The sequence below is a fragment of the Phascolarctos cinereus genome, unplaced genomic scaffold (genome assembly GCF_003287225.1).
Source record: "Phascolarctos cinereus isolate Bilbo 61053 unplaced genomic scaffold, phaCin_HiC Scaffold_5;HRSCAF=322, whole genome shotgun sequence".
Taxonomy (NCBI): Eukaryota; Metazoa; Chordata; class Mammalia; order Diprotodontia; family Phascolarctidae; genus Phascolarctos; species Phascolarctos cinereus.
The window spans coordinates 93,815,906-93,842,547 of NW_027555958.1; the positions used below are offsets into that span (position 1 = coordinate 93,815,906).

Below are 26,642 nucleotides of genomic sequence, written 5' to 3' on the forward strand. Positions count from 1 at the left end.
TCATGTAAGCCTTTCTAGGTTTTTTCTGAAATCCACCTGCTTGTCATTTCTTATAGCACAATAGTATTCCATTACATTCATATACCACAACTTCTTCGTCAATTCCCCATTAGATGAGTCGCCCCTCCATTTCTAATTCTTTGCCACCACCACCAAAAGAGCTGCTATAAGTATTTTTGTACAAGTAGGTCCTTTTTCCTTTTCTTTACTTGTTTAATCTCTTTGGGATACAGATCTAGTAGTGGTAGTGCTGGATCAATTGCAGTTTGATTGCTCTTTGGGCATAGTTCCAAATTACTCTGCAGAATGGTTGCATCAGTTCACAGCTCTACCAACAGTGCATTAGTGTCCCAATTTTCCTACATCCCCTCTAACTTATGTAATTTTCCTTTTCTGTCATATTAGCCGATCTGATAGGTGTGAGGTGGTACCTCAGAGTTGTTTTAATTTGCATTTCTCAATAGTTATTTAGATAATTTTTTCATATGACTATAGTTAGCTTTGATTTCTTTGTCTGAAAACTGTCTGTTCATATCCCTGGACCATTTATCAATTGGGGAATGACTTGTATTCTTTTTTTTTTTTTGGCTAGGCAGTGGGGTTAAGTGACTTACCCAGGGTCATACAGCTAGTAAGTGTTATGTGTCTGAAGCTGGAGTTGAACTCAGGTCCTCCTAAATCCAGGGCCGGTGCTGTATCCACTGTGCCACCTAGCTGACCCATTGACTTGTATTCTTACAAATTTGACTCAGTTCTCTATATATTTGAGAAATGAGGCCTTTATCAAGAAACATTTGCTGTAAAAATTGTTTTGCAGCTTTCTGCTTTTCTTCTACTCTCGGTTGCATTGGTTTCATTTGTGCAAAACCTTTTAAATTTAATATATTCAAAATTTTCCATTTTATATCTTGTAATGCTCTCTATCTCTTGTTTGGTCAGAAATTTTTCCCTTCTCTATAGATCTGACAGGTAAACTATTCTTTACCCTCCTAATTTGCTTATGGTATCACCCTTTATGTCAAAATCATGTACCCATTTTGACCTTATCTTGTTACTCAGTGTAAGATCTTGGTCAATACCTAGTTTTTGCTATACTGCTTTCTAGTTTTCTCAGCAGTTTTTGTCAAAGAGTAAGTTCTTGTCTCAGAGGCTTGAGTCTTTGGGTTTATCAAACACTGGATTGCTATGACTATTTACTACTTTGTATTGTGTACCTAATCTATTCCGCTGATCCACCACTCTATTTCTTAGCCAGTTAACAGATAGTTTTGATGATTAACACTTTATAATATAATTTCAGGTCTGGTATGTCTAGGCCACCTTCCTTCGCATTTTTTTCTCATTAATTCTCTTGATTTTCTTGACCTTTTGTTCTTCCAGATGAATTTTGTTGTTTTTTTTCTCGCTCTATGAAGTGATTTTTTGATAGTTTGATTGGCATGGCACTGAATAAATAGATTAAGTAAAATTGTCATTTTTATTATATTGGCTTAGCCTACCCAGGCGCAATTAATATTTTTCCAGTTGTTTAGATCTGACTTTATTTGTTTGAAAAATGTTTTGTAATTGTGTTCATATAGTTCCTGGGTTTATCTTGACAGGTAGATTCCCAAGTACTTTATAGTGTCTGCAGTTATTTTAAATGGAATTTCTCTTTCTGTCTCTTACTGCTGGAATTTATTGGCAATATATAGAAATGTTGATGATTTATGTGGGTTTATTTTATATCCTTCATCTTCACTCAAGTTGTTAATTATTTCAAGTAGTTTTTTTTTTGATTCTCTGAGTATACCATCATATCTGTAGAGAGTGATAGTTTCGTTTCCTCATTGCCTCTTCCAATTCCTTCAATTTCTTTTTCTTCTCTTATTGCTATAACTAATATTTCTAGTATAATATTGAATAATAGTGGTGATAATGGGCATCCTTACTTTGCCTCTGATCTTATTGGGAAGGCTTCTGGCTTATCCCCATTATAGATAATGCTTGCTAATGGTTTTAGATAGATACTACCTAGGGGCAGCTGAGGGTTCAATGGATAGAGCACAGGCCCTGAAGTCAGTAGAACTTGAGTTCAAATGCGGCCTCAGACATTTGACACTGTGACCCTGGCTGAGCGAGTCACTTAACCCTGATTGCCTTGCCCCTCTCCCCCCCAAAAATAGATATTATTTATCATTTTAAAGAAAGCTCCATTTATTCCTTTACTCTCTAGTGTTTTTAATAGGAATGGGTGCTGTATTTTGGATGAGCTGCTTATTCTAAGGGAATAGCGCTCATAGGACCTTCTTCCTGGAAAATGGCTAACAGTCAAAATTTAGGTCTTTTACGTTTACCTCAAATATGTGACTCCCTAACATAAAATGAAGACAAGTAAGATATCTGTTTGAGGCTGGATCCCAGGGTAAAGTGTGGAAATTTGATTTGTATCAGTTTACCCAGTGATGATCAGGCTCTGGGAATTGGTTTATAACAACCAAATTCACAGGACACTGATTTCTAAAGTAGAACTCCAATTTATTAAGCACAATGGAACGTATCTGTGTCATGAAGATTAGAGTACTGTTGTCAACTGCTTAAGAGTAGTAGCCTTCCCATCTAGGTATATCAAGGCACTAGTAATCTTAATTTGGTAGTCAGAAGGTTTCTTAGTGAATATAGAACATTGGAATAAAAGAATTTAAATATTTTAAAGAGATTTAAAAAAAATTAAATAGCCTAGTGAAGTACCTATGTTAACTATAGGACTGTGTCTGCTGCAGTAGACCACAATATTCACTACTGTTTGATTATCCACTTACTTGCTCCTCTGCATTTTAAGGGCTTGATTGTTGCCTAGGACAAGAAGTTTAAGTGACTTGTCCAGGGTCATGCACCATCATGTTTCAGAGATAGGTTTGAACTCAAGGTTTCCTGATTGAGTCTTGCTTTCTACTATGTCACGTTGCCTTTCCATGATTTCTGTACTAACGTTAATTCTTGCTTAGGTTTTTAAATGTGTAATTTACCCATTTGAGGATGTCATTTGGGACACCTTTTGTTGTTTTCTTATTCCATTTCTGGTATTTTAGCTGATTTCAGTTGGTTTGTAATTTTTTTTTAAATTAGCACTGTTTTCTTAATTTTAAAATTTGGGGGTTTTTTAGTCTATTTTTGGTAGCCATTTTTCTTCTATTTGTGGGCTTTTTTTCTGGAGGAGTGTATGAGGAGACTGGCTCCTTTTTAATAACTTTGATTCCTTCAGCTTGTTTAGAAAGCCCCAAAGTATAAAATTATTATATGTAATTATACATTTAGTTAGTTGCTTTCATTGAAAAAATATACAATCGGACAATTTTTGAAATGAGAACTGGGATATATATTGACCTAAGCGTAGTGTAAATTGAAATACTTAGGATTATAGATTTAGAACTGCAAAGGACCATAGAGGCCAGTTAGTCTGATTCTTTAATTTTACAAATGAGGAAGATGATTCCAGAAAGGTCAAGTCTCTTGCCAAAGGTGAGAGAGGCAGTGGGTGACGGCAGGGATTCAAACAGCATTTCTTCCTCTGTACTGTGCTCCCTCAAACAATGTTGAATAAACCTGACACATTTTTAGTTTCTGTCTTTTCCTTTTGTAGCTACCAAATAGACTAATACCCTTTTGTTGTGACATATTAAAATTCATTAGGTTACAGTTATCTCACATGAGGTATAATTCTGTTTGGTATTTCCTTAGACATTTAGATAGGCAATGACATAGTGGATGGAATGCTGGATTTAGAGTCAGGAAGACCTATGCCTTTCACACTTAATAGCAGTATGATCACAGGCAAGTCTTGGCACCTCAGGCAAATCTCTAAAATTTTAGATTATAGCCAACCATGGTGGTACATGCCTGTAATACCAGCTACCTAGAAAGAGGAGACTGGGGGATCTCTTGAGCTTGGGAGTTCTGAGATACAGTGGGCTATGCCAATCAGGTGTCTGAACTAAGCTCAGCATTAATATGGTGAGCACCAATATGAGGCCACCAGATTGCCTAAGAAGGGACAAACTGGCCTAGGTCAGCAAGTCTAAGTTCCCCTGAAAATCAGTAGTGGAATTGGACTTGTGAATAGCCCCTGTACTTCCAATGTGGTCAAGATGGGGAGATCTAGTCCTTTAAAAAAACAAAAAAAGCATAGGCTATAGATGGGCTGGATTCTGCAATGATGGAAGGAATTCCCACACTGAGAGAATCACAGGTCATTGGTGTATTGATATCTTCTTAGTAAGTTTGTGAAACATTCTCATCTCATATTTATAAATTATTTTTTAGGTTGCTAATTTCATCTTTTTTATGTTGATTCTTCTACCTGACTCCAAATTCTGGCGATGTTCCTTATTTGGAACTGACAGCATCCTGTACTGATTATACTTAAATTTCATCTGTTAACTATCTATAAATCACAGTGTAGAATGGGTTACTTCTAGGAAAGCTTTGTATAGACAGTCAATCCTGCCTTTGGTGTGGAAATTCTCATTAACTTTTATCTAGATTTTGGGAATCTATCTTATTTTTGAGCCTGTAGCCATCTGTCCTCTAACTGTGATTTCAGTTGGCATTAATGATCACCTTGAAGACAGTGATTGTTTTATTTCTTCTTTGTGTTGGTTAGCATAGTGCTTTGCATGTATAGGCATGTAATACATATTTATTGAATAGAAAATGAAGTGAATAAAATAGAAAAATTATAGTCCTTTACATTAAATGTTGTTTATTGGAGTATAATTTGTGTATTTTTCTTTAGTGTCTTATTAATTATAATGTCTTATTATTGGACATAAAATTTCAAAAGTGCTTAATTTTTATTAAATCTATGATTTCATTCAGGTATCACATACCAGGCAAGGAAGGAACTTCACAAAGCATTAAGAAAAGTATTGGCAACATCAGCCAAAATATTCCGGAATCCTTTTGATGGTATGTGCTTAATACTTAATTCTGTAATATTAACTTTGCTAATTTTTACTAATTTTTTTGAAAGAAATATTTGAAAAAATTACTTGTTTAACATTTTTGAGAGATAGTATCTAATTTTTAAAGTCTGAAGCTTTGGAATATCTAGTTTCCATTTCCAGGGTTGCATTATCATCAACATACAATTATCTACTCTTAAGGAAAACATATTTATTAACACAAGTAATTGAAAATTGCTAGTAATATTCTGTTATGGAAAGTGTGTTCATAGCCGTAAGCCAAACTGAGATGAGAAGCTCCATGAGTAGCATTCCTATGTCTCTGACAAAGCCCTTCGTAACTTAGCTGTTGGGACAGCCATATCAATAATTGACTTGCTCCAAGGAAAAGGATCATGGTCTTCTTTGTTTGTAGTAAAAGCCGGAGCATGAGCACTACTATTGAAGAGAATGACAGTATACCTTTCCAGCAAGATTCTAATGCTGGCTAGGTTGGGGGCTCTGGTCCTACTTCCTGAATTTTGAAAGTGGTGGTGGTCAAAAGTATCCCTTTTTAACCTTGCAGAACACTTGACCACTTAGGACCATACTTTATATCTTCCTGATTTGGCTTTTAAGCTAAATGGATTATCTGGTTGTGAATATCAAGAATTGACTGTATATATTATTGGATAAGAATAAATATATACAAGTGGATCTTTTAATTGCATTATCTTTCTCTTGGCCTCCTATGTTGAGTTACCTTTGAGTCCTTTTTTTTGTTTGGCCCACCACAACCACTTACCAAATCCATTCTCCCTTTGGAAATGTCAGTACCCCAGTTTGTCTTTGGGAGCCATACCTGGACAGGCCTAGATTACATATGCATATTGGAGAAGAATCCCAGTATTCCTATGAGCAAGTAACTTTCTATCAGTACCTGTATCATTCTGTTTCTTTGTGTTCTACTTACCTCTAATTGAATGTCTAATAGTGTTCATGGCTTGTTCTGTGTCACCTTCTCTTGTTTTCTCTCCTAGCTTTCCTGTCTCTTTTTCTGTTTGAAGTCCTCAATTTTGGAACACATCCATCATCTTCTTTAATAGTTGACTGCCATGCTGTACCATCACTGATCTCCCTCTAAGCACTTGAACACATCCTGCGACTTGCCTCCTCTGCTGCAGCAGTGGAAAAGCATGACTCTTGATTCCATGTTTTCCCCTTACCAATCCTATTTTAACCACCTTAGTAGAGGTACTTAATGCCTATCATCTGAATTTCCATGTCACTAACTTTGAAATTCTGTCATCACAACCTGTTTTCATTTTATCTCTCTCTCTGCCTTAATCCCCAAACTGTTTTCTATTCCTCATTGTGACCTCTAAGCCCTTGAGCCCTCAGTTCCTTCCCAAATCATTACCCATTGCACTGGCTATACTCGATTGTCTTTCTCATCTTGATCTCTTGGTAAAACAGTTCAACTTTACACTATCATCTTGAGACATAGTGGAGGAGCTAGGTAGAGAAGTGGATAGAGAGCTGGGACTGGAGTTAGGAAGACCTGAGTTCAAATTTGGCCTCAGACACTTACTAGTTGTGTGACCCTGGGCAAGTCACTTGATTTCTTTTTGCCTTAGTTTCCTTAACTGTGAAATGAGACTAATAATAGTACCTATCTCCCAGGGTAGCAGTGTGAGGATGAAATGATGTAATATTTGTAAAGTGCTTAACATAATGCCTGTCACATAGTAGGTGCTATATAAATGCTTATTGTTTTTCATTCTTTCTTGTCCATCTCCTTGGGCCCCCCCCCCTTACCTTCTTTATCCTGTGCTGATCTTCTCCTCCCAAACTCTAGCCTTGTATTGCTCCCACCAGCCACTGCCTTCACTCTTATTCATATACTGCTGAACTGATCTGGAGAAAATCATGAAACTGTGTTGACTGAGTCCACTACAAATTTTCGTTTAATAATTTCAACTGAGTCTTCACTGCTGCAAGGCATTTTTACACCTCCTTAATCAGTTAACTATCCCACTCACCCCTGTAGCTTTTCCCTGCCTTTTCATCTTTGGTCACCTGTGTCTGCCTCCTCTACCTTCTTAGCTGAGAACCTTATCTCCATTTCACATTTGCTGAGAGCTCTCTTTTCTCCCCTCTTCCTCAGCTTATATAATTTATATGTCTTCTGCCACTCTCTTTCATCCTGTCTCACGTGAAGAGGTAACCCTTTTCTTGCCAGGACTAACTCCTCTACATGCACAAATGATCTCATTCCATCCCATCGATTTGCCCCCTCTATCATTTCCGCTTTATCTTCAATCTTTCCCTATATAGTGGCTGCTTTCCTAGTATCTACAACATACCCATGTCTCCCTCATTCTCAAAAAACTTTTCTTTTTATTCATCCAAGTTTTCTATATTTGGTGTCTCCACTTTCTCTTCTCATTTTCTTCCTAACATTCTGCAGTTTGGCTTCCAACTTCATCATTCAACTAAAACTATTCTCTCCAGAGTTAACCAATAATCTATAAATCTAATGGACTTTTTTTTTAATGCTCATCCTTCTTGACTTCCTTCCAGTCTTGGATGCTGCTGATCCCCCTTTACTTCTGGATAATCTCTTCTCTCTAGGTCTTCATCACATTGCTCACTCCTAGTTCTTCTCCTAGTTGTCTGACTGCTTCTTCTTACTCTCCTTTGCTGGATCTTTATGCATGTCAGGCCACCTAACCTTGAGTCTTCTCCAAGGCTCTGCCCTGGGAGTCTTCTTCTCTTTATGTACTGTTTTGCTAGAAGATCTCATCAGCTCCTGTGGATTCAATTATGGGTTTTATGCTGATGATTACCAGATCTACTTTCTAGCCTTAACATCTCTCTTAACCTCCAGACTCATATCTCCAGCTGGATGTCCTATAGACATGTTCAGAACTGAAGTTACTCCCCAACTCCTTCTGTCTTCCTAATTTTCCTCTTATTTTTGAGAATATTATCATCCTTTTATTCACCCAGGATCACAAACTGCATGTCACCCTCAACTTCTTTTTTTCACTCCACATATCTAATCAGTTGCCAAGTCCTATTGCTTTTGCCTTTGTAACATCTCTTGTATACTTCCTTTTCTTCTGACATTGCCACCATCCTCATGGCATCCCTCCTGACTATTTCATTAGTCTTGTTGTTCTCCCTGCCTCAGGTCTCTCCCTCTTATGGTCAGTTCTCTACTGAATTGTCAGATTGATCGTCAAATAGCTTTATCCACATCTTATTGAACTTTCATGTTCACGTTATTGCACGTTGGACCAAGTGTAGTTGGATAACTTGAGGCATTATCTAAAATCAGTAGTGCTTTAAATACAGTATTGTTATCTTTGTAATATTTTATAACAGCTGAGCTAAAATTGAAAATCAGTTGTTTTTCTTGAAAATCAATTTTTAAAAGCACCTTTAGACACCCTTGCTTTATTGACCATCAAAGGGCTGGAAACAATCCATGGTTGTAACCTCTCAGAGCATGAGGATTTTGAGATGTTAAACAAGCATGGGTTTTAATTTAAAATTCCCTTCTGCATCATCTCCTAATAAAAATGTTAGGCAATCCTTAATTGCTTTAAATCTCAATTGAGTTTTTCCTTTCTTAATAATAAAAGTTCTAGAAGGCATCTTTTTCTTTTTTTTTTGGCGAGGCAATTGGGGTTAAGTGACTTGCTCAGAGTCACACAGCTAGTAAGTGTCGAGTATCTGAGGCCAGATTTGAACTCAGGTCATCCTGACTCCAGAGACAGTGCTCTATCCACTGTGCCACCTAGCTGCTGCAGGTATACATATTTTTAGAATAAGCCTGTTTCACCCACCTTAAAATTTGTTGATCAGTATATCAATTTTCTTTGATTATTTTCTTCTAAACTTCAGGATACTTAACTACCATGTCCTCATCTGCACTGACTGCCTCTCTGGTCATTTTAACATTATGCAATAGAACTTAGTGTTTTGGTGACTTGACCCACCAGCGCATGCAGTAAAAGTTTCTTCACTGTCGACTTCGTTTCTCTTTTTTTTTTTCATTTCCTTAAACAAAAAACTGTTGTCTTAATGACTGCTCTGCTAAGAGGATTGCAGCCTTCAAGCTGGGCATCTAAAAGAGACTCCATTTCTGTCGTCGTAACATTTTGTTCTTGGTAGTTGTCCACAAGCCACAAAAAGCTCATGCAATTTTGCCTTTTTAAAAATTTCACCTGCATGGATTTATAATGTTCTTTACTGTGGATTCAGGAGTTCCAACATCAACTCATTAAGACTGCTTTTAACTGAAAAAAGCACATGTATGTTCTTGCATTGAGAAAGAGTCCTTCAAAAACTTTCATTTTTGATATTTATAGATTAATTTTTTTCACTAAGAGAGTATGAAGAAAAATGTTTTCCAATCCTTTGACCCTTTCTTATTTTTGCTTTGCAAAGACCACTTCAGTGCTGTTAATTTAGAAGATCACGAATATGGCTTGTGGATGTTGCTGAAGAAGAGCAAATCAGAGGACAAAATGGTTCGACTGGAGGCAGTGAAAGAGATGGCAGCAAACCATTATTGGCATGGTAATGTTTCCTTGAAGACCTCTACCTCTGAAAAGATGGCAGTGTTGTCATCTAGATTTTTACACAGCTATTGTGAAAACAACAGCAGAGACTAATGGTTAAGGAAGAAAAAGAATATAGGCATTTTTTCTCCATAAAAACATACACTTAAATGTTAGTGTTAAAAATATTAGGAAAGGTGAGTATTCACTCTTCATTATAAATGGAACATTTTCAGACTGGCTGCTTCCATGATGAAAACTCTTGATCTTGCTTGTTAAAACTTGATGCTGCTCAGGCAGCTAGGTGTCGCACTGGATAGAACACCGGCCCTGTAGTCAGGAGGACCTGAGTTCAAATCCGGCCTTAGACGCTTGACACTTACTAGCTGTGTGACCCTGGGCAAGTCGCTTAACTCCATTGCCTTGCCCCCCCCCAAAAAAAACCATAGGAAAACTTGGTGCTGCCATTTCCTTGTGTGGAAGGTGATTAACTCGTTTCAATATAATAAGATCTAGATTTTGTGGCTCAGTGTATGTATTGAAAACTATTTAAAACCTTCTTCATGGTGTAAAGGATGTGTTTTGTTTTCTTTTTTTGAGCTCTGTTTGACAGAGTTTGAATTCAAGGCTACTATTCCTTGAATATTCTAGTCAAGGTGATTAGAATCACCTTTGAGACAAGCCTGAGATAAGTTATAGCCAACCTCTATAATTGAGATACTGACCTAAAGTACTTTGACCCTGAGCAGTCTTGAAGGTTGATGATGGGGTACCAAGAATTATCCATAGGATCATAGGCTTTTGACCTAGAAGAGATATTAGAGATCATTTTCTCCAACCCCAACATTTTACAAGTGAATGACAGACAGGCTATGTGACTTAATCATACTGGCAGCCAACAGCAGGCCCAGGGATTTGAACCCAAGGCCTCTGACTCCAAAACCTGCATTTGACTTCATGCTAAGATTGAAAGTTGGTTGATTTTTAAAAATTGAGAATTATTATGAGAAGTACTGCACTATATCCTGCGTATTTATTTCTTTTAGAAAGCTGCTCTAAAAGCTATTTCTTTCTTACTGTTTGACGTGGTTTTCAGTTGCTGGTTGAGTTTATTTTTCAGAGGTAAAACTTAAAGCGGTCAAGTGAAGGTGATGAAGTCAGAACGTCACCATTTCTTACCTGCCAAATTTTATGTTTATTCTAAGTTTAAAACATATTTAGCTATGTGCCTGGTAGGTAGATTTATTTGGTGATAACTATGAAATAAAATCATGTAATTTTTGAGGTCTTAGTATTATAGATATAGATGTATTTAAATAGTTTTAAATGAATTTGTGTATCATCTTATAATTTCCTAAATGTTTTCACATACATTATTTTGTTAATCTGTACGATTACCATAGACTAATTTTAGGATATTTGATGTGCTTTTACCATAGATTACCAGTATAGGACAGTTGCTCAAGCCTGTGATGTGAGGACTGTTATTGGCTTGGCCCGAAGCAAAGAAACAGACCTTCGTTTTTTCCTACCACCACCTCATTTACCCTCAGTAAAAGAAGTAAGTTTAAAAAGAAATCTAGAACATGGAAAATTAGCTTAATATGTATAATTTTTACTTTGAATACAGTAAATCGAAACTGAAAAGATTTTAGAAAGCCACTATTGACTACATTCAAAATTTTACACTTCCAGCAGGAATATGATGATAGGGTACAACCCAGTACATCCACTATTTATTAGTGCTTACTATTCATACAAGACACTAGGTATACAAAGGCAGAACTTAAAATAGCTTATATTTTTTTGAGGGTAGAGATGCAACATATAAAGAGTAGGCATAAAAGTAATTGTTGTTGTGGTGGTTTGTCCTTTGTTTTCAAAGAGGAACATGACATCAGGGAGATGACACTCCCTCCTACAAAAAGACTCCTAATCCATTTGGTAGGGATTTTCTTTTCATATTATTTTATTCCCCCTTTGTGACTATGTGCCACTACTATAGTCTTTTGAGGTAAATTTCAAAGAGAATCAGACTCCTTTGAAAATTATCTAACTTCTTTGGATTACTGTGAACAGCGAAGCAATATTTTAAACAAGTTTTATTATAGTTATATTAACTTGTCAACAAAACATTTCAGATAAACATGCTAATTGAGGAATGAAATCTTATATAAAATTCTTAGCATTTAGTGAGGTAGAAGGAGACGAATTAACAAACAAGTAAATTGCTTTTCTTCTGTGGCTTCTTCAAGGTCTGTCTGAAATGCCAGTATCTCTGCCTTTGTTTTGGAGGGAAAAAAAGTAGCATTTTAAGACCTATTTCCTGATTTCCTGTTTTTTTCCAGGACATACTTGAAAAACTAGAAGACTTCTAGAAATCTTTAAATTCCACATTAGCTAGTTGGTATATGAAATATATGAAGATGAATAGAATATATGGGAATTAATTTAGAAGATATGGCATACTAATGAGTGCTGGAAAACAACAGCAATAGACAAGCCAACTCATTTAGAAGTGGGCTAACTCACTTTATTCCAAGGTGAAATGAAGTACAAATCTAGAACTTCAGTTAACAGCAGGTCTTAGAAACTGGATGTAGCCACGATTCAAAATTTAGTTAATAATATATGGAATGAATTGTAGCTATGTCTCATTATTAATTACACCTACACAAAAGTAACGGTGTCTTTATTCTCCATAGCAGTATCTTAAACATGGAAGAGATATACACCAGTATGAAGCAGAGTATTAAAAATAAATGCCAAAAATTTAAACCACAACATTTATGGTTTTTAGTTTACTTTTTAAAATTACCAAACATTTTTTTCCTCTTCCTCCCACCTACTGTCCCCTCTTGAAAACCAAAACCCTTGTAACAAGTATACAAAGTCAAGCAAAACAAATTCCTGCATTGGCCATTTCCCAAAAAATGTATATCTCAATCTGCACTCTAGAACCATCACCTGTCAGGAGGTAGATAGTATATGTATCATCATCAGTCCTCTGAAGTAATGGTTGTTCATTATGAACACTTTGAAAACTAATCTGCCCTCACTGTTCTAGTAGATGTAAATTCCTTGAGAATAGAGACTTTTATTTTTATTATTGTGTCTTCAGCACTGCCTAGTATCTTATACGTAGTATTGCTTGTGTTATTTAGTTGAGTTGAGTCCCATTGCTACCACACTATTATTAGCCCTCATTATTATCCATCCAGGATTATTGAAATAGATACCATCCCCCCATCCCCCCTCCACTGCCCCTCCCTCCTCCTCCCTCATCTAATTCATCCTTAACCCTGCTGCTGGATGTCTCTGGCTCACAGATCTGCTTGTGTTTCTTCTCTGCTCAGAAATCTTCAGTGATTCCATGCTGTCTATAAAATTCCAAGTCCTTGGATGGAACTCTCTTAGAGCTCTATTGCTTCATTTATTCAACTTTTGTAAAATGGGGGAGAAAGTGTGGTAACCCAGAACACCATTTTTGGAAGCATGAGGGCATGGATTCTGGTTACTCATACCAAGTTAGGCACTTACTAGCTGCAAGCCACAGTTCTAGGCATTAGGGACACAAAGACAGAAGTAAAGCAATACCTGCCTTCATGGGGTTTATATTCTACTGTGAGAATAAAACATATAGATTTATAAGTAAATTTATAAGTAAAGGGAATTTGGGGAGTGAGAGGATACAACTAGGGAAATCAGAGGAAAAAAATCAAAGAGGAAGAACCTGGGCTTGAGGCTTGAAAAAATAAGAGGGATTCTGAAAGGTTAAAGCATTATAAAATGATACTCTGACATTAAGCCCTTGGGCTAGATGGGGCCTTTGCTCAGACCATCTTCCACAATTTATTATTAGATCTTTCTGTATTCACTATTATCCTAGGTCTCTTCTGCCCTTTGTGGCTAAACTCTTTGAAAAGGGCATCTATAATAGGTGCCTCCACTGTCTCTCTTCTCTTTTCTTAACCTCTTACAGTCCAGCTTCTGACCTCATCATTCCACCAAAACTACTGTCTCCAAAATTAGTGATCTCTTAGTGGCCAAGTCCATTGGCCTTTTTCAGTCCTCATTCTCCTCAGCCTCTGTGCAGCCTTTGATACTTTTCATCACCCTCTCCTCCTTGATAGTCTTTTTTCCTGTAGGTTTTTCAGGATACCACTCTTTTTTTTTTTTTAAGTCAGTTGGGGTCACATAGCTAGTAAGTGTCAAATGTTTGGTCTGAGGCTGGATTTGGACTCCGGTCCTCTCGACTTCAGGGCCGGTGCTGCCCACTGCACCACCTAGCTGCCCCCAGATACCACTCTCTTGATTCTCATCCTACCTATTTGACTACTCCTTCTCAATCTCTTTAGCAAGATTTTCATCTAGATCATGCCCTCTAATCATAGATATCACAAAGGGTTCTGTCTTGGGCACTTTTCTCTCTCTATACTGCTTTACGCTCATCAGCTCCCATAGATTTAATCACCATCTCTATGATGATGATTTTTAAAATATCTTTTCATTTATTTTGTTAAATATTTCCCAGTTACAAGTAAAACAATTTTAACATTCATTTTAAAAAAATTTGAGTTCCAGATTCTCTTCTTCCTTCCCACCCCTCCCCTCTCCTTGAGAAGGTAAGCCATTTGACATTGTCATGTGAAGTCATGCAAAGCATATTTCCGTATTAGCCATGTTGCCAAAGAAAATGCAGAAGAAAAGAAGAAAAAATGTTTAAAATAGTATGCTTTAATCTGCATTCAGAGTTCATCAGTCCTCTCTCTGGGGTTAGATAGCATTTTTCATCGTGGGTCCTTTGGAATTGTCTTGAATCATTAGTCTTGATCAGAGTAACTAAGTCTTTCGCAGTTGATCATCCTTACAGTATTGCTCTTACTATTTAACAATGTTCTCCTGATTCTACTCACTTTACTTTGTCTATGATGATGATTTTGAAATCTCTGTATCCTGCCTCAGTCTCTCTGCTGACCTCAGTCTTTCATCTCCAGAGGCCTTTCAGACATCTTGAACAGTATGGCCAGTAGATGTCTTAAACTCAGCCTTTCCAAACTGCAATCATTATATTTCTTTCTAAATTTTGCCCTCCTTCAGCCTTCTCTATTCCTATATAGGATGACATTATCTTCCCAGTCCTTTAGGCTCTCTGTTGCCAGGACCTGTTGACTTTGCCTTTGCAGCATTTCTCAGTTATTCCTCTTTCTCTGCTCTGATGCTGCCACCATGCTGGTACATGCCCTTACCACCTCATGTTTGAATTGTTACAACAGCTTCTTGGTAGATCTGCCAGCCTCAGGGCTGTCCCTACTCCCTACTCCAATCCATTCACCATTCAACCACCAAAAGTAATTTTCCTAAAATACAGGTTCATTCATGTCACACACACTCTCCTCCCCCTCCCCGCCCCCCGTTCAGTAAACTCCGGTGCCTTCTTGTTGTCTCCAGGAGCAAACACAGAATACTCTGTTTGGCATTCAAAGCCCTTCATAACCTAGGTTTCCCCCCCACTCCCGCCTCCAACTTTCTAGTATTCTTACATCTTGATCCCTGCCACATAGCCTTCTGTCCAGTGACTCTGGCCTCCTTGTTGTTCCACAAACAAGACACTCCATCTCTTGACTCCAGTCATTTTCTCTTGCTGTCCTCCATGCCTGGAACACTCTCAGTCTCTGCCTACTGCCTTTCCTGGTTTCCTTTAGGTCTCACCTAAAATTTTGTCTTCTGAAGGAAGCCTTTTGCAACCCGTCTTGATCCTGCAGCCTTCCCTTTCAATTATTTTCTTTTTATCCTGCATGTAGCTTTTTTATACATGTTTGTTTGCTTGTTGTTCCTCACCCCCCCCCCCGCCCATTTAGATCGTAAACTCCTTGAGGTAGGGACTGTCTTTTGCCTCTTTTTGTATCCCCAGCACTAAGTACAGTGGTACAGTGCCTGGATATTCTTAATAAATGTTTGTTGATTAACCAATTCTCTGTCCTACTGACCACAATTCCAAATCTTTTCTCCTCAAGCCTTGTAGAGCATTTGCGTCTTCTCAGGACTTTGCCTCACAGTTGCCCAAAAAACTTGAATCCATTTATTGCAAGTTTCCTCCTCTGCCTTTCTTCTCATCTTACATCCTCCTTTATCTCTTCCTTCACTCCAGTTTCTGATGGAGAGCTGGTCTTTCTTGATGATGTGTACCATTGATCCCATCTTCTTCTGTCTTCTTAAGTGGATTTCCCTCACTATCATGTGTTTTTCCCCCTAGTAGTCGATCTCACCCTATATAGAGTTCCTCCCATGCTACCTATAAATACTTCTTTCTGATCCACCCTCTTCCATCACATGTATCCAATCAGTTGCCAATTTTATCAGTTCAGCTAATTCTTCAGTCAGCTGTCATTTTATATTTGTATCTCTTGTACGTTCCTCCATCTCTCCTCTGCCATGAAAGCCAAGAAGGAGCAGGATGGTTGGTAATATCAAAAACTACAGGTAAGGTCCAGGAGGATGATGACTAAGAAAATGCCATCAGATTAACAGTGGTGACCTTTGAAAGAACAATTTTAGTAGAGTGATTTCTAAGAATTGCAAGTGAGTGGGAAGTGAAGAGAAGAAATGAGACAGGATGGCTTTAAAATGAGGATGGATTGGCTGTGGAAGGGAAAAGACATACAGCACTTTCAGTGGGGGTGGGAGGATAGGGGAGTAGCAGGGCCAAGGAATTTTTTTTTTCTTTAAGGAAGAGGCAGACTTAGGAATTATTAAAAGATTAAAAGTTTAAAAGTAAGAGTTGAAGGGGATGGTTGAAGGGGTAAGCTCCTAGAGGAGTGGAGGAGTAGGATCAAGAACACAGGTAGAGGGGTTTATCTGTGGCAAGGATAAGGCACACTTCTTTCTCAGAGGTTGTAGAAAAGAGAGAATATTGACAATTTCAGGGAGTTTTGAATTGTGGAGCAGTGACTTTCAACTTTCTCAGTAATGTACAAGAAAATATCCTTTGCTGAGATGGAGAGGGAACATAGTAGGTGAAGGTTTAGAACAGTTTATACCCAGAGTATTATAATATCAATTAGGAAAGAAAATGATCACCATGCATCCATAAGGATCTAGTTGAATTTAGATCACGTATATTTATGGTGGAACTAATTGGCATAGAAGTAGGAGAGGAGAAGGCACATTGAGGTTTGGCAAGGTATGAGAGACCATGGAACAAAGGTGCAAGGATTAGATAAAAGACCAGTGTATAGCAGATGTAGCTAAGCCCTGTGCTGTCCGTTGTGTCTATGTCTTTGTTGTTCCTTGTACCTGTAAGATCTTTCTTCCCACTTTTTTTTACTTGTTGAATTCTTAACCATTCTTTAAAGCCTAACATAAATGCTACTTTCTTCATGAAATCTTCCCTGGTTGCCATTATGTGTCAATTAACTTTCCCTCATAGAACTAACATAGTACCTTTTCTTCAGCTTTCTAATGCACTTTTGTTTTTGCATCATTCGTTTCCCAACCTCCCTTTTCTGTCATGGAGTTTCCCACTACGACAAGATAAATCAATTAAGCAAAGCCATGGAGATATTATGACCGTCTCTGCTAACTGTATATAACATTCTGTGGCTATGATCTCCAGCCTCTCTAAAGAAAGGAGGTTGGTGCATTTTATCGTCTAACCCAGGACCAAGATTGCTCATTGCTCGTTAAAATTAGTCAGCTTTGTTTTCAGTGTTTTGTTTACGTTATCGTAGCCATTGTGCATACTGTCATCCTGATTTTGCTTCCTTCTGTCACTTTGCCTCAGTTCATATAAGTCTTCCCATCTTTTTCTGTATTCTTCATATTCTTGGTTTTATACTGCATTATAAAATTCTGTTACATTTATATGCCACAGTTTGATCAGCCAGTCTTCAATTGATATGCATTCAGTTTGTTTCCAATTTTTTGCTATCACTAAAAATGTTGCTATTTGGTATGTATGATACCCTCCTGTATCAAACTTCTTTAGGATGTATAGATATTGATCTCTATGTTTTTATCTATAGGTATATAGATCTGCATCTATATATCTCCCCAGTAGCAGAATTTCTAGGTCAAAGGCTAAGAACAGTATAGTATCTTTTCTCACATGATTCCGTGTTGTTTTTTTAAGAACTCTTAGGCCAAGTCACAGCTGTATCAACAGTGAACAAAGTTTTAGTGTCTTTGTCTTCCTACAGGTGTTCTGGCATTGACTGTTTTGTTTCTTATCATCTTTGGTATTTGCTTGGTAAGAAATAAAACCTCAGTTTTGCTTTAACTTGCATTTCTGTTCTTAGTAGGAATTAAGCCTTTTTTCATGTGAGTGTTTATAGTTTGTAGTTCTTTTGGAAACTGTATCATTTGACTACTTATCTATTAGGGAATAGCTCTTGGTTCATCCTCTACATAAAACTTGGATATCAGACTTTTAGAGATACGATTAGGCTTTGTACTGGGTGGTCTGTATCATGGGATTGGGCTGCTTCAAGACCCTCATCTCTTCGCCCTCCTTTCCCTTTTATTTCAGGATTACTCCATTGAAGAGGAGCTTCGACAGCTGCTGGCATCTTTACCTCAGACTGAGATAGACCATTGTATCCAGTATTTCACATCTTTGGCTCTGAGGGAAAGTAGTCAGTCTTTAGCTGCTCAGAAGGTGAATGCATTTACACATTCATTCAACAAATATTTATTTGGCACTTAGTGTTGCTAAGGCACAAATTGTGATTTAGGTGCTTAGTGCCTGTAGTAGGAAAGGTACAAAATTATTTTAAAGTCATTTATAGAAGAAAGGAGTTCTCTGGCGTCAACTTCAGATGAGTTCAGTATTGGCGTCCCTGAGTCATGAAGGATCCGATACATAGGAAGGTTCAGTTAAATACTGCTCCTCCCTTTACTCACCTATGTGGTGAGTGCTCACCTGTGAGCACCAAAGCTGCTTTGCTTTGAAGGGATACTCTGTTCATCACCTTGCTTTATATGAGGTAGCACTGAGTTATCCTGGGTTAATGGCACTTTGTGACTAACACAAAGTGTTAGTCACTTGACTCTTTCTCTTGTATTATCTCCTTTCTTCTCTCTTGGGGGCATCATTTTGCCCTTTCCCGTTATCTTTCACATTTAAAAAAAAATTACCTCAGGCAACCTCTTTAACAGTCAGATAGAAACATTGTTAACCCACTTTCTCTTTCCCCTTTCCAAAATGAACCTAATTAACCTAATTGATAAGAATAAGAAAAGTGATATTTTTGAGTGAGGAATAAGGAATTCATAAGTTTCAAAATTAAGTTAGAAATATTAGAGTATTAGTATTACCAACCTTAGAAATACTCCAACATGACCTTAAGAATTTTAACACGTCTTTTACCTCTGTGTCATCCTCTAATTGGGCAGCTAGGTGGCACAGTGGATAGAGTGCTGGGTCTGAAGGAAGACTCATCATCCTGAGTTCAAATCTAGCCTCAGATACTTAACTATAGCTCTGTGACCTGAGCAAGTGACTTAATCCTGTTTGCCTCAGTTTCTTCATCTGTAAAATGAGCTGGAGAAGGAAATGGCAAACCACTCCAGTTTCTTTTCTAAGAAAACCTCACATGGGGTCACAAAGAGTTAGACACGACTGAAAAATGACTGAACAACAACATCCTTTAATTAAACTTGCTTTTTCTGAAACACAAACATTCAAAGTATTTTTTTATTCAATTTTGGTGGGTTTTTTTAAAAAAGATTATTAGTATTACAATAGTATTGTTTCAGCTACATTATGAGTGATGTAGTGTTTTTAGGGGAAGGGGGGCTAGTTTGCAAGGCTAGCTATCATTTCTATTTCTGTTTGTGTGTGAAAAATCTATACATAAATTTTCAAAAGATAACTTAGAGGTGAACTTTTGAAACATGAAAGTTATGAATCTCCTAAAATGGTGTTTCAATAAAAAGATTTCACCCAACCCAATTTCTCATACATAAGGACGTTTCTGTTTCACAAAGAATATGGATCATCATATTTTTGTGTATATTTGAGTCAGATGATTACTAGCATCCAGATGAATACTAATAGGGTTGAAATATATTTGGTTAACAAGTATTAATTTTCTGTGACAGCTTGTAATCCTTAGGAAAATAAGAAAGGTAGCCTAGGGTTGCTAATATTCTGACTTTCTACTAACAATTGCTGTCATTTCTTATAGAATAGTAGTTGCCTGATATGTCTCTGAGAGTGCCAAAAAAATGTATTATTATGCATGTTGACCATAGTTCTCTATTCTCTAATCTTCCTAATGGCTTCTTTATTAGTCAAAGGCTGGAATACATCTCCTATATTGCTTTTTTTTAAATTTTAAGTTTTTTATTGATGTCTTTGTTTTTACGTTACCTTTATTTCTGAATATAGTCCTCTCCCTTCCCCTACCCAGAATCATCCCTTGTAGCAAAGAATAAAAAAGAAGAAAAAAAGAAAGCCATTCAGCAGACCTAACCAAGACATCAGTTGAGTCTGACAGTATATGCAACGTTCCCCACAGCTTCAAAGAGTGAAGAGATACATTTTCTGCTTGATTATTATAATTACAGTATTCAGTTTCTTGTTCTTTCATTTACATTGTTGTATTCAATGTTTTGTTTTCCTCATTCTGCTAACTCTGCATCAATTTGTATTAGTGTTCTCATCCTTTTCTAAATTTTCTGTTTCTTAAGGTAATGTTCCAATAAATTTATATACTCTAATTTGTTTAGCCATTCCCAGGAAATAGGAATCTACTTTGTTTCTAGTTCTTTGTTACTACAAAAAGTTCTACTATGAATACTTTAGTATATTTAAGACTTTTCTTTCTATTTTTGACTCCCGTAGAGTATATCCCTACCTGTGGTATCTTTGGATCAAAGCATATGGACATTATGCACATCTTAGTCATTTTTTGAGCATGATTCCAAGATGTCGTTCAGAATGGTTGGACCAGTTCACACGTCCACTAATAGGACTTCAATAGCTAGCATTAGATAGTGCTTTAGAGTATTTGTCTTTCCATAATCCCTCCAGCCCTATTTCTGTCTTTCTGTTTTCTTGTTGTGAGGTAAAACTTCAGAGTTGTTTTGGTCTGAATTTCTCTTATTATTGGTAATTTGGACCAATCTTAAAATTTACTTGGAATATTTGAAAGTATGACTTTACCTTTTCAATATTTTCATGGAAGTTAAACTAAGGATATAGCTAGGTTTTTATCAAGAAGGTTTTTATTCGGTCACTTTCCACTTTTTATCTTTTGTTTCAGAGATTGTATGTATATGTTTGAATTTTCTTGAAGTTAACTATGTTAATATTTCTTTGTGACTTGATTTTTAGAAATGTGAGTCTTTTTTTAAAAATTAATTTTTAGTTTTCACAATCTCTTCCAAAAGCTTTTGAGTTTTAAATTTCCTCCTCTCTTTCCTCACCTCTTTCCCCATGACGGTGTGAAATCTGATATAAGCTCTACATTCCTATTAAACATATTTTCACATTTGTCATGTTGTAAAGAAGAATTAGAACCCGTAAGAGGAACCACAAGAAAGAAGAAACCAAATGAAACAGAAGAAAAAAAAAGAGCAAATAATATGCTTTGATCTGCATTCAAACTCCATAGTTGTTTCTCTGGATATGGATAGCATTTTCCAGCATGAGACTTTTGGAGATGTCTTAGATCCTTGCATTGCTGAGAAGAGCTAAGTCTATCGAAGTCAGTCATTGTACAACATGACTATTACTGTTCACAGCGTTCTACTGGTTCTGCTCCTTTCACTCAGCATCAGTCCTTACAAGTCTTTCCAGGTTTTTCTGAAGTCTGCCTGCTCATCATTTCTTATAGCACAATAGTATTTCATTATATTCATATACCACAACTTGTTCAGCCATTCCCCAATTGATGGGCATCCCCTCTATTTCCAATTCTTTGCCACCACCGAAAGAGCTGCTATAAGTATTTTTGTACATGTGGTCCCTTTCTCACTTTTATGATCTCTTTGGGATACATACAGCCCTAGTAGTGATAATACTGGGTCAAAGGGTGTGCACATTTTTATAGCCCTTTGGGCATAGTTCCAAATTGCTCTCCAGAATGGTTGGCTCAGTTCACAACTCCACCAACAATGCATTAATGTTCCAATTTTCCCACATCTTCTCCAACATTTATCATTTTCCTGTTTTGTCATACTAACATGACAAAACAGGAAAATGATAAATGTGAGTCTTATTAAGAGAGTTAAATGGCACAGTGGATAGATTGCCAGGCATGAAACACTTACTAGTTATGTGATCCTTTGTCTAAGCCTTAGTTTCCTCCTCTGTAAAACGAGCACAATAATAGTACCTACCTCCCAAGGTTGTGAGAATCAAATGAGATAATAATTGTAAAGCACTTAGCACAATGCCTGGCACGTAATAAGTGCCATATAAATGTTAGTTATCATCTTCATCAACATCTTTATTAAGAGGATAATGTGAGACAAAAATATCAGGTTCTAATTTCTGGCACCCAATTTTCAGACAAGTTGTGTATATTTTACAAAGTAAAACTTGCTGAAATGAATGAGTTGTACTGCATTTACTCAGATATTCTGACAGTTTTTACCAAGCTGGAGAGGTGTCAGATACATACTTGGAAACAGACTGTGTCTCTATTTTGGGGTCCAGACTACCTAAGATTGGAGCAGCAATTCACCAGAAAGTTGGCTTCCAGGTGATTAATTCTTTTGGACACAGCAGCTCATAAAGATTGTCTACTAAATATGGAATGATTGCGCCTTTATTGATGGAAAAGATACTCTCCACACTTATGAAAAAAACCCAGATTTTTTAAAATAACCCTGTGAAGCAATTACTATCAAGCAGTTAATCAGTAATCATTTCTTAAGTGCCTTCTGTGTTCTAGGCACCTTGCTAGGCACTTGGGAATACAGTGACAAAAGGGAAACATTCCCTACACTCATGGAGCTTACTTTTTACTGGGAGATACAATAGGTACATAGATAAGTAAATATAGGATATGTGTAAAATAAATAATACATTGATGAGGGCCTAACAACTAGGTGGGATAAGAAGAGGCCTTCTGAAGGAGGTGGTACTTGAGTTAAACTATGAAGGGAACTAAGAGTTTCCAGAAGTAGAAGTGAGAAGGGAGAGTGTACTAATCATGGAACTGGGAGATAAAATGCCGTTTACAGGGAACAGGAGGCAGGCCAGAATGACTGGAACACAGAGTGTAGGAGTGGGAGTAATTTGTAATCCTTTAGAAAGAAAAGCTGGAAAAAACAAATCTTGTGTTCTTTGCTTTTATGCTACATTATGACTAAACATTGCCTGTCTATGATCAACCATATTTTAAGTTGTGTTTAAAAAAAAAAGAAAGAAAAATTGAAACCAGATTGTAAAAGACTTTAAACGTCAAATACACGAGTGTGTATTTTAGCCAAAACTCAGTGGGGAGCCACTGATGCTTCTTCAACTGAGCAGTGACGTGGTCAGACGTTTGTTTTAGGAATATCAATTCAACATTTGTGTGGAGAAAGGATTGGAGAAAAAGATTAACTGGTTATAGAGAAGGTAGCTAAGAGACTATTGCAGGAGTCCCAGGGAGTGGCAATAAAGGCTTAGACTATGGTGGTTATGGTGTGAGTGGAAACAAAGATGCACGTGAAAGAGATACTGAGAAAGCAGGATCAATAAAACTTGGCTTACTGGTTGGATATGGGAGGGCGGAAGAGTGGAGAGTGGAGAATGACTGAGGTGGTCATCAGCGTCTATTTGTTTATTGTCTTGATTGACTGTTATTGAGGTTTTATACGTGAGAAAACTCGCCTGAGGACGTTAAGTGACGTGTCTGAGGATCCATGGTTAGCAAGAGACTTGGAATATGAGTCCGTCAAAACTGTTACTCTTTCCACACATGCTTTCATAAAAGCAGACGTGAAGAAGCACTTTTTCTTAGCCTCGAGCTCTTTTTAGGCACTTGAAGACCTGTCATTTGCCAGGATTAGTCTTGTTCTGCTGGGTCCCAAGGTAGAACCAGGAGCAATGGTTGGAAGTTGGAGAACGGCAGATTTTGCTTCAGTGCAGGGAAAACCTCCCCAACGGGCTGAAGGATATGCTGCCTCCAGAGGTAGGCAGCAAGTCTCTGCTTAGGAGAGGCTTTCAAGAGAAGGCTAAACGTACTTCAGGAAGTACTTACTAGCTGCCTGCGGAGAACTTGTTGATGATGTTTGAGAAGAGATGGCTATGCAATCAACCAGCAAGTTATATTAAACACCTACTGCTTGCCAGGCTCTATGAATACAAAGGCAAACGTGAACTAGCTCTTGAACTCAAGGAGCTTACATTCTAACTAGGGGCACAACATGGACATCTATAAGCATATAGAATATATACAAAATGAATACAAGGCAGTTTTGTGAGTGACAGCTCTTGGCAGCTGTGCGGATCAGGAAAGGCTTCCTGTAGAAAGCGGTGCTTGAGCTGAGTCTGGAAGGAAACAATTCTAAGAGGCTGAGATGAGGAAGGAGAATGTTCCAAGCGTGAGGATAGCCAGGCCAAAGGCACTGAGATGAACCATGGAGCTGTGTGTGGTTGAATTATAGAATATGGTATGTTTTAGAATAGATGACCTTGGAGATTCCTTCCAATTTTGAGATTCTTTTATTCTGATAGTTTTTATTCATGGTACTAGTACATTTGAGATGTTCTTAAATGTGTTTGATTTTCTAGCTATAAATTGGATCACAAAAAAACAAGAGTTATGGGTTTGAATGAGAAATATCCATCCAAATTCTAGGCTTAAGGTACATGGATCTTTGATATCCAGGTTTCTTTAAATAGAGGAAAATCCTGCCTCATAAAAGGAAGCCAGGTTGCTTAGAGAAATAATCAGATACCTTTTGGGGTTATCCGGTAAGTTTCAGAAATAAATAATCTGATGAATTAATTAAAAACTCAGGAATACATTGATTAAAAGTCTTTTAGAAAATACTATTGTTCAAATTATGTAAGTCTTTTAACACTTCATTTACTGTTCCTTTCTGCCATTATATGATATACATATGTACATTTATATACCCTCATCTGTTTTAGGTTACCAGTTTTATGTTACAGTGATATCCTTTTTTTTTTAAACTAAGTTTTTTTTTTTAATATTTTCTGTCTCTTGCATCACCATAGTATTCCAGGTATTCCTTCCTTTTCCCCTCCCAGAGAGCAATCCTATATGACACTTAGTATTTTTTGGAGAGGACAACAGAAAACAAAGTCATTAAAACTAAACATTGAAAAAGTCCAAAAATATGTCAGTGTGTAACACCTATGATCTCCCACCTCCATGAAGGGGTAGGTTGGGGATGTCTTCTAATATCTCTTCATTTGAGTCCCACTTGATCTTTATCATTTTGTTAACATTTACTTTTGATTTTTTTGTGTCATTCTATCCATTGTAATTAGTATGTATATTCTTTTCTTGGCTTTGCTTACTTTATTTATTAATTGTTTATATATCTTGGATACCAAGCCCTTATGAGAGAATTTGGTACAAAGATTTTTTTCCCCATTTGACTGCTTCCCTTCTTATCCTAGATGCATCCTAGATGCATTAATGTTATCCATGTAGAAGCTTTTCAGCTTCAATTTCCCTCTTCTGTTGTAAACACAATATTATGTTCCTTCAGTTACTTTACTTTAATCTTTTTTTAAGGCGTCCCTGTTCCCACTGGCTTTCTTCCCTTCACCCCGATTGACTCTTTTCATTTGGTGTTCCATCTTCCTCTCCTCTCCTTCAGCTAGTCCTGTTCTTTAGTTTTTAAATTTAATTTTTTGGGGTCCCTTTCCACAAGGGATTTCTCTCTCTCTTCGTTGTCCATCTTCTCTTTCTGTTTGCTCAAGAACCTCATTTTCTGATTCATAATCCCTATAATTACCTAGTCTCTCTTTTCTCAGTACTTTTCATGCAAGCAAAGCTTCCAAGCTTTTTATTCTAGGCTCTCCCCGTTCTCTAGGTGTTTTATGCCACTGCCTTATAAGATTTACTTCGTGGATTTACTTCTTGAATTCCCCTTTTCCATTGTGTCTTACTCCCAGAACAATACCAATTGCAGTTGTCAGAGAGAAAATTGCCCCATGGCAGGGCTCCTGCCCTACCACTGATCTATACCCTCTCTTGTTGAGCTTTTTCCTACATTTACCTGGAAATATCTTCCTTGGTTCCATGCACGTCCACTCGCCCAGGTTTCACTTACTCCCAGGGGTTCCAACTCCTTTCCTCCCGGGACAAGTAGACTTTTGAAGCCCCAAATCCCTCTGGACTTTCCTGATCCATCTCACTTTCACATAAATCTTTTTTTTTTTTAACAGTATCTGGTAGCCTACTTCTATGGGTTATATCTAGTTGCTGAACAGAAACCATGGGGTAACCTTTTTTTCCCCAATAAACTTTGTTCATTTTTTCTGATTATAGGGTGGCTTATGGTGTTTTGGTGGAAATGGACTTCCTTATGCTGAAAGTTTTGGCGAAGTTCCTTCGGCAACAGTAGAGTTATTTTGTTTGCAGGCTTTAGTGAGGCACTCTGAGGTAATTTAACGTTTAAAATTTCATTTAAAATGTAAAAAATTCAAATTGATCATATTTCTACATAAATTATATCCTATAGCCATGATTTTTAAACTTGTCAAGTCTGGGAACTCTTAGCATTGTTTCTCATACCTACTGAGGAACACTAATGAGTTGTTCAAAGAAGGCTGGGCTGGCAGGTCATCAGATGGAGGGACACATGTTAAACTTGCCAACTGAAAAAGGGCTATGTAATGTGGTGTAGGTCTGTATATTTTTACAGCATCCAATTTTAATACATTTATTATGTTAGATTGCCACACATTGTGATAAAATTGAAGCAAATGGAGGCCTGCAACTACTCCAGCGGATATACCAACTTCACAAGGACTGTCCTAAAATTCAGAGAAGTATAGTTCGTATCATTGGAAATATGGCATTGCACGAGCATCTTCATTCAGCTATAGTCCATTCAGGTAATAAGTTAATGTGTTGAAGTACTCTAGGTTTGGTGGGGTTTTTTGTATTGCCTTATGATTTTAAAAGATAACTAAAATTGGTGGTGGGAGTTTAATTATATACCTTGAAGC

General features: G+C 37.2%; 1 protein-coding gene across 5 annotated transcripts in view; it reads left to right on the forward strand.

The window, feature by feature from the left end:
- The window catches only part of SERAC1 (serine active site containing 1), a 73,068-nt gene that overhangs the window by 10,784 nt on the left and 35,642 nt on the right, over positions 1–26,642 (forward strand). For 4 of the 5 annotated variants that reach the window (XR_002324564.2, XM_020986685.2, XM_020986688.2 and 1 more), the window contains exons 5-10: positions 4,858–4,947; positions 9,381–9,512; positions 10,933–11,054; positions 18,021–18,149; positions 25,960–26,073; positions 26,366–26,528. Coding sequence is in view for 4 of the 5 variants with exons in the window: in XM_020986685.2 (XP_020842344.1) it covers positions 4,858–4,947; positions 9,381–9,512; positions 10,933–11,054; positions 18,021–18,149; positions 25,960–26,073; positions 26,366–26,528 (750 nt within the window). In the remaining variant the exon portion in view is untranslated. The remainder of the gene's footprint in view (positions 1–4,857; positions 4,948–9,380; positions 9,513–10,932; positions 11,055–18,020; positions 18,150–25,959; positions 26,074–26,365; positions 26,529–26,642) is intronic. The other variant, XM_020986686.2, reaches the window with a different exon arrangement.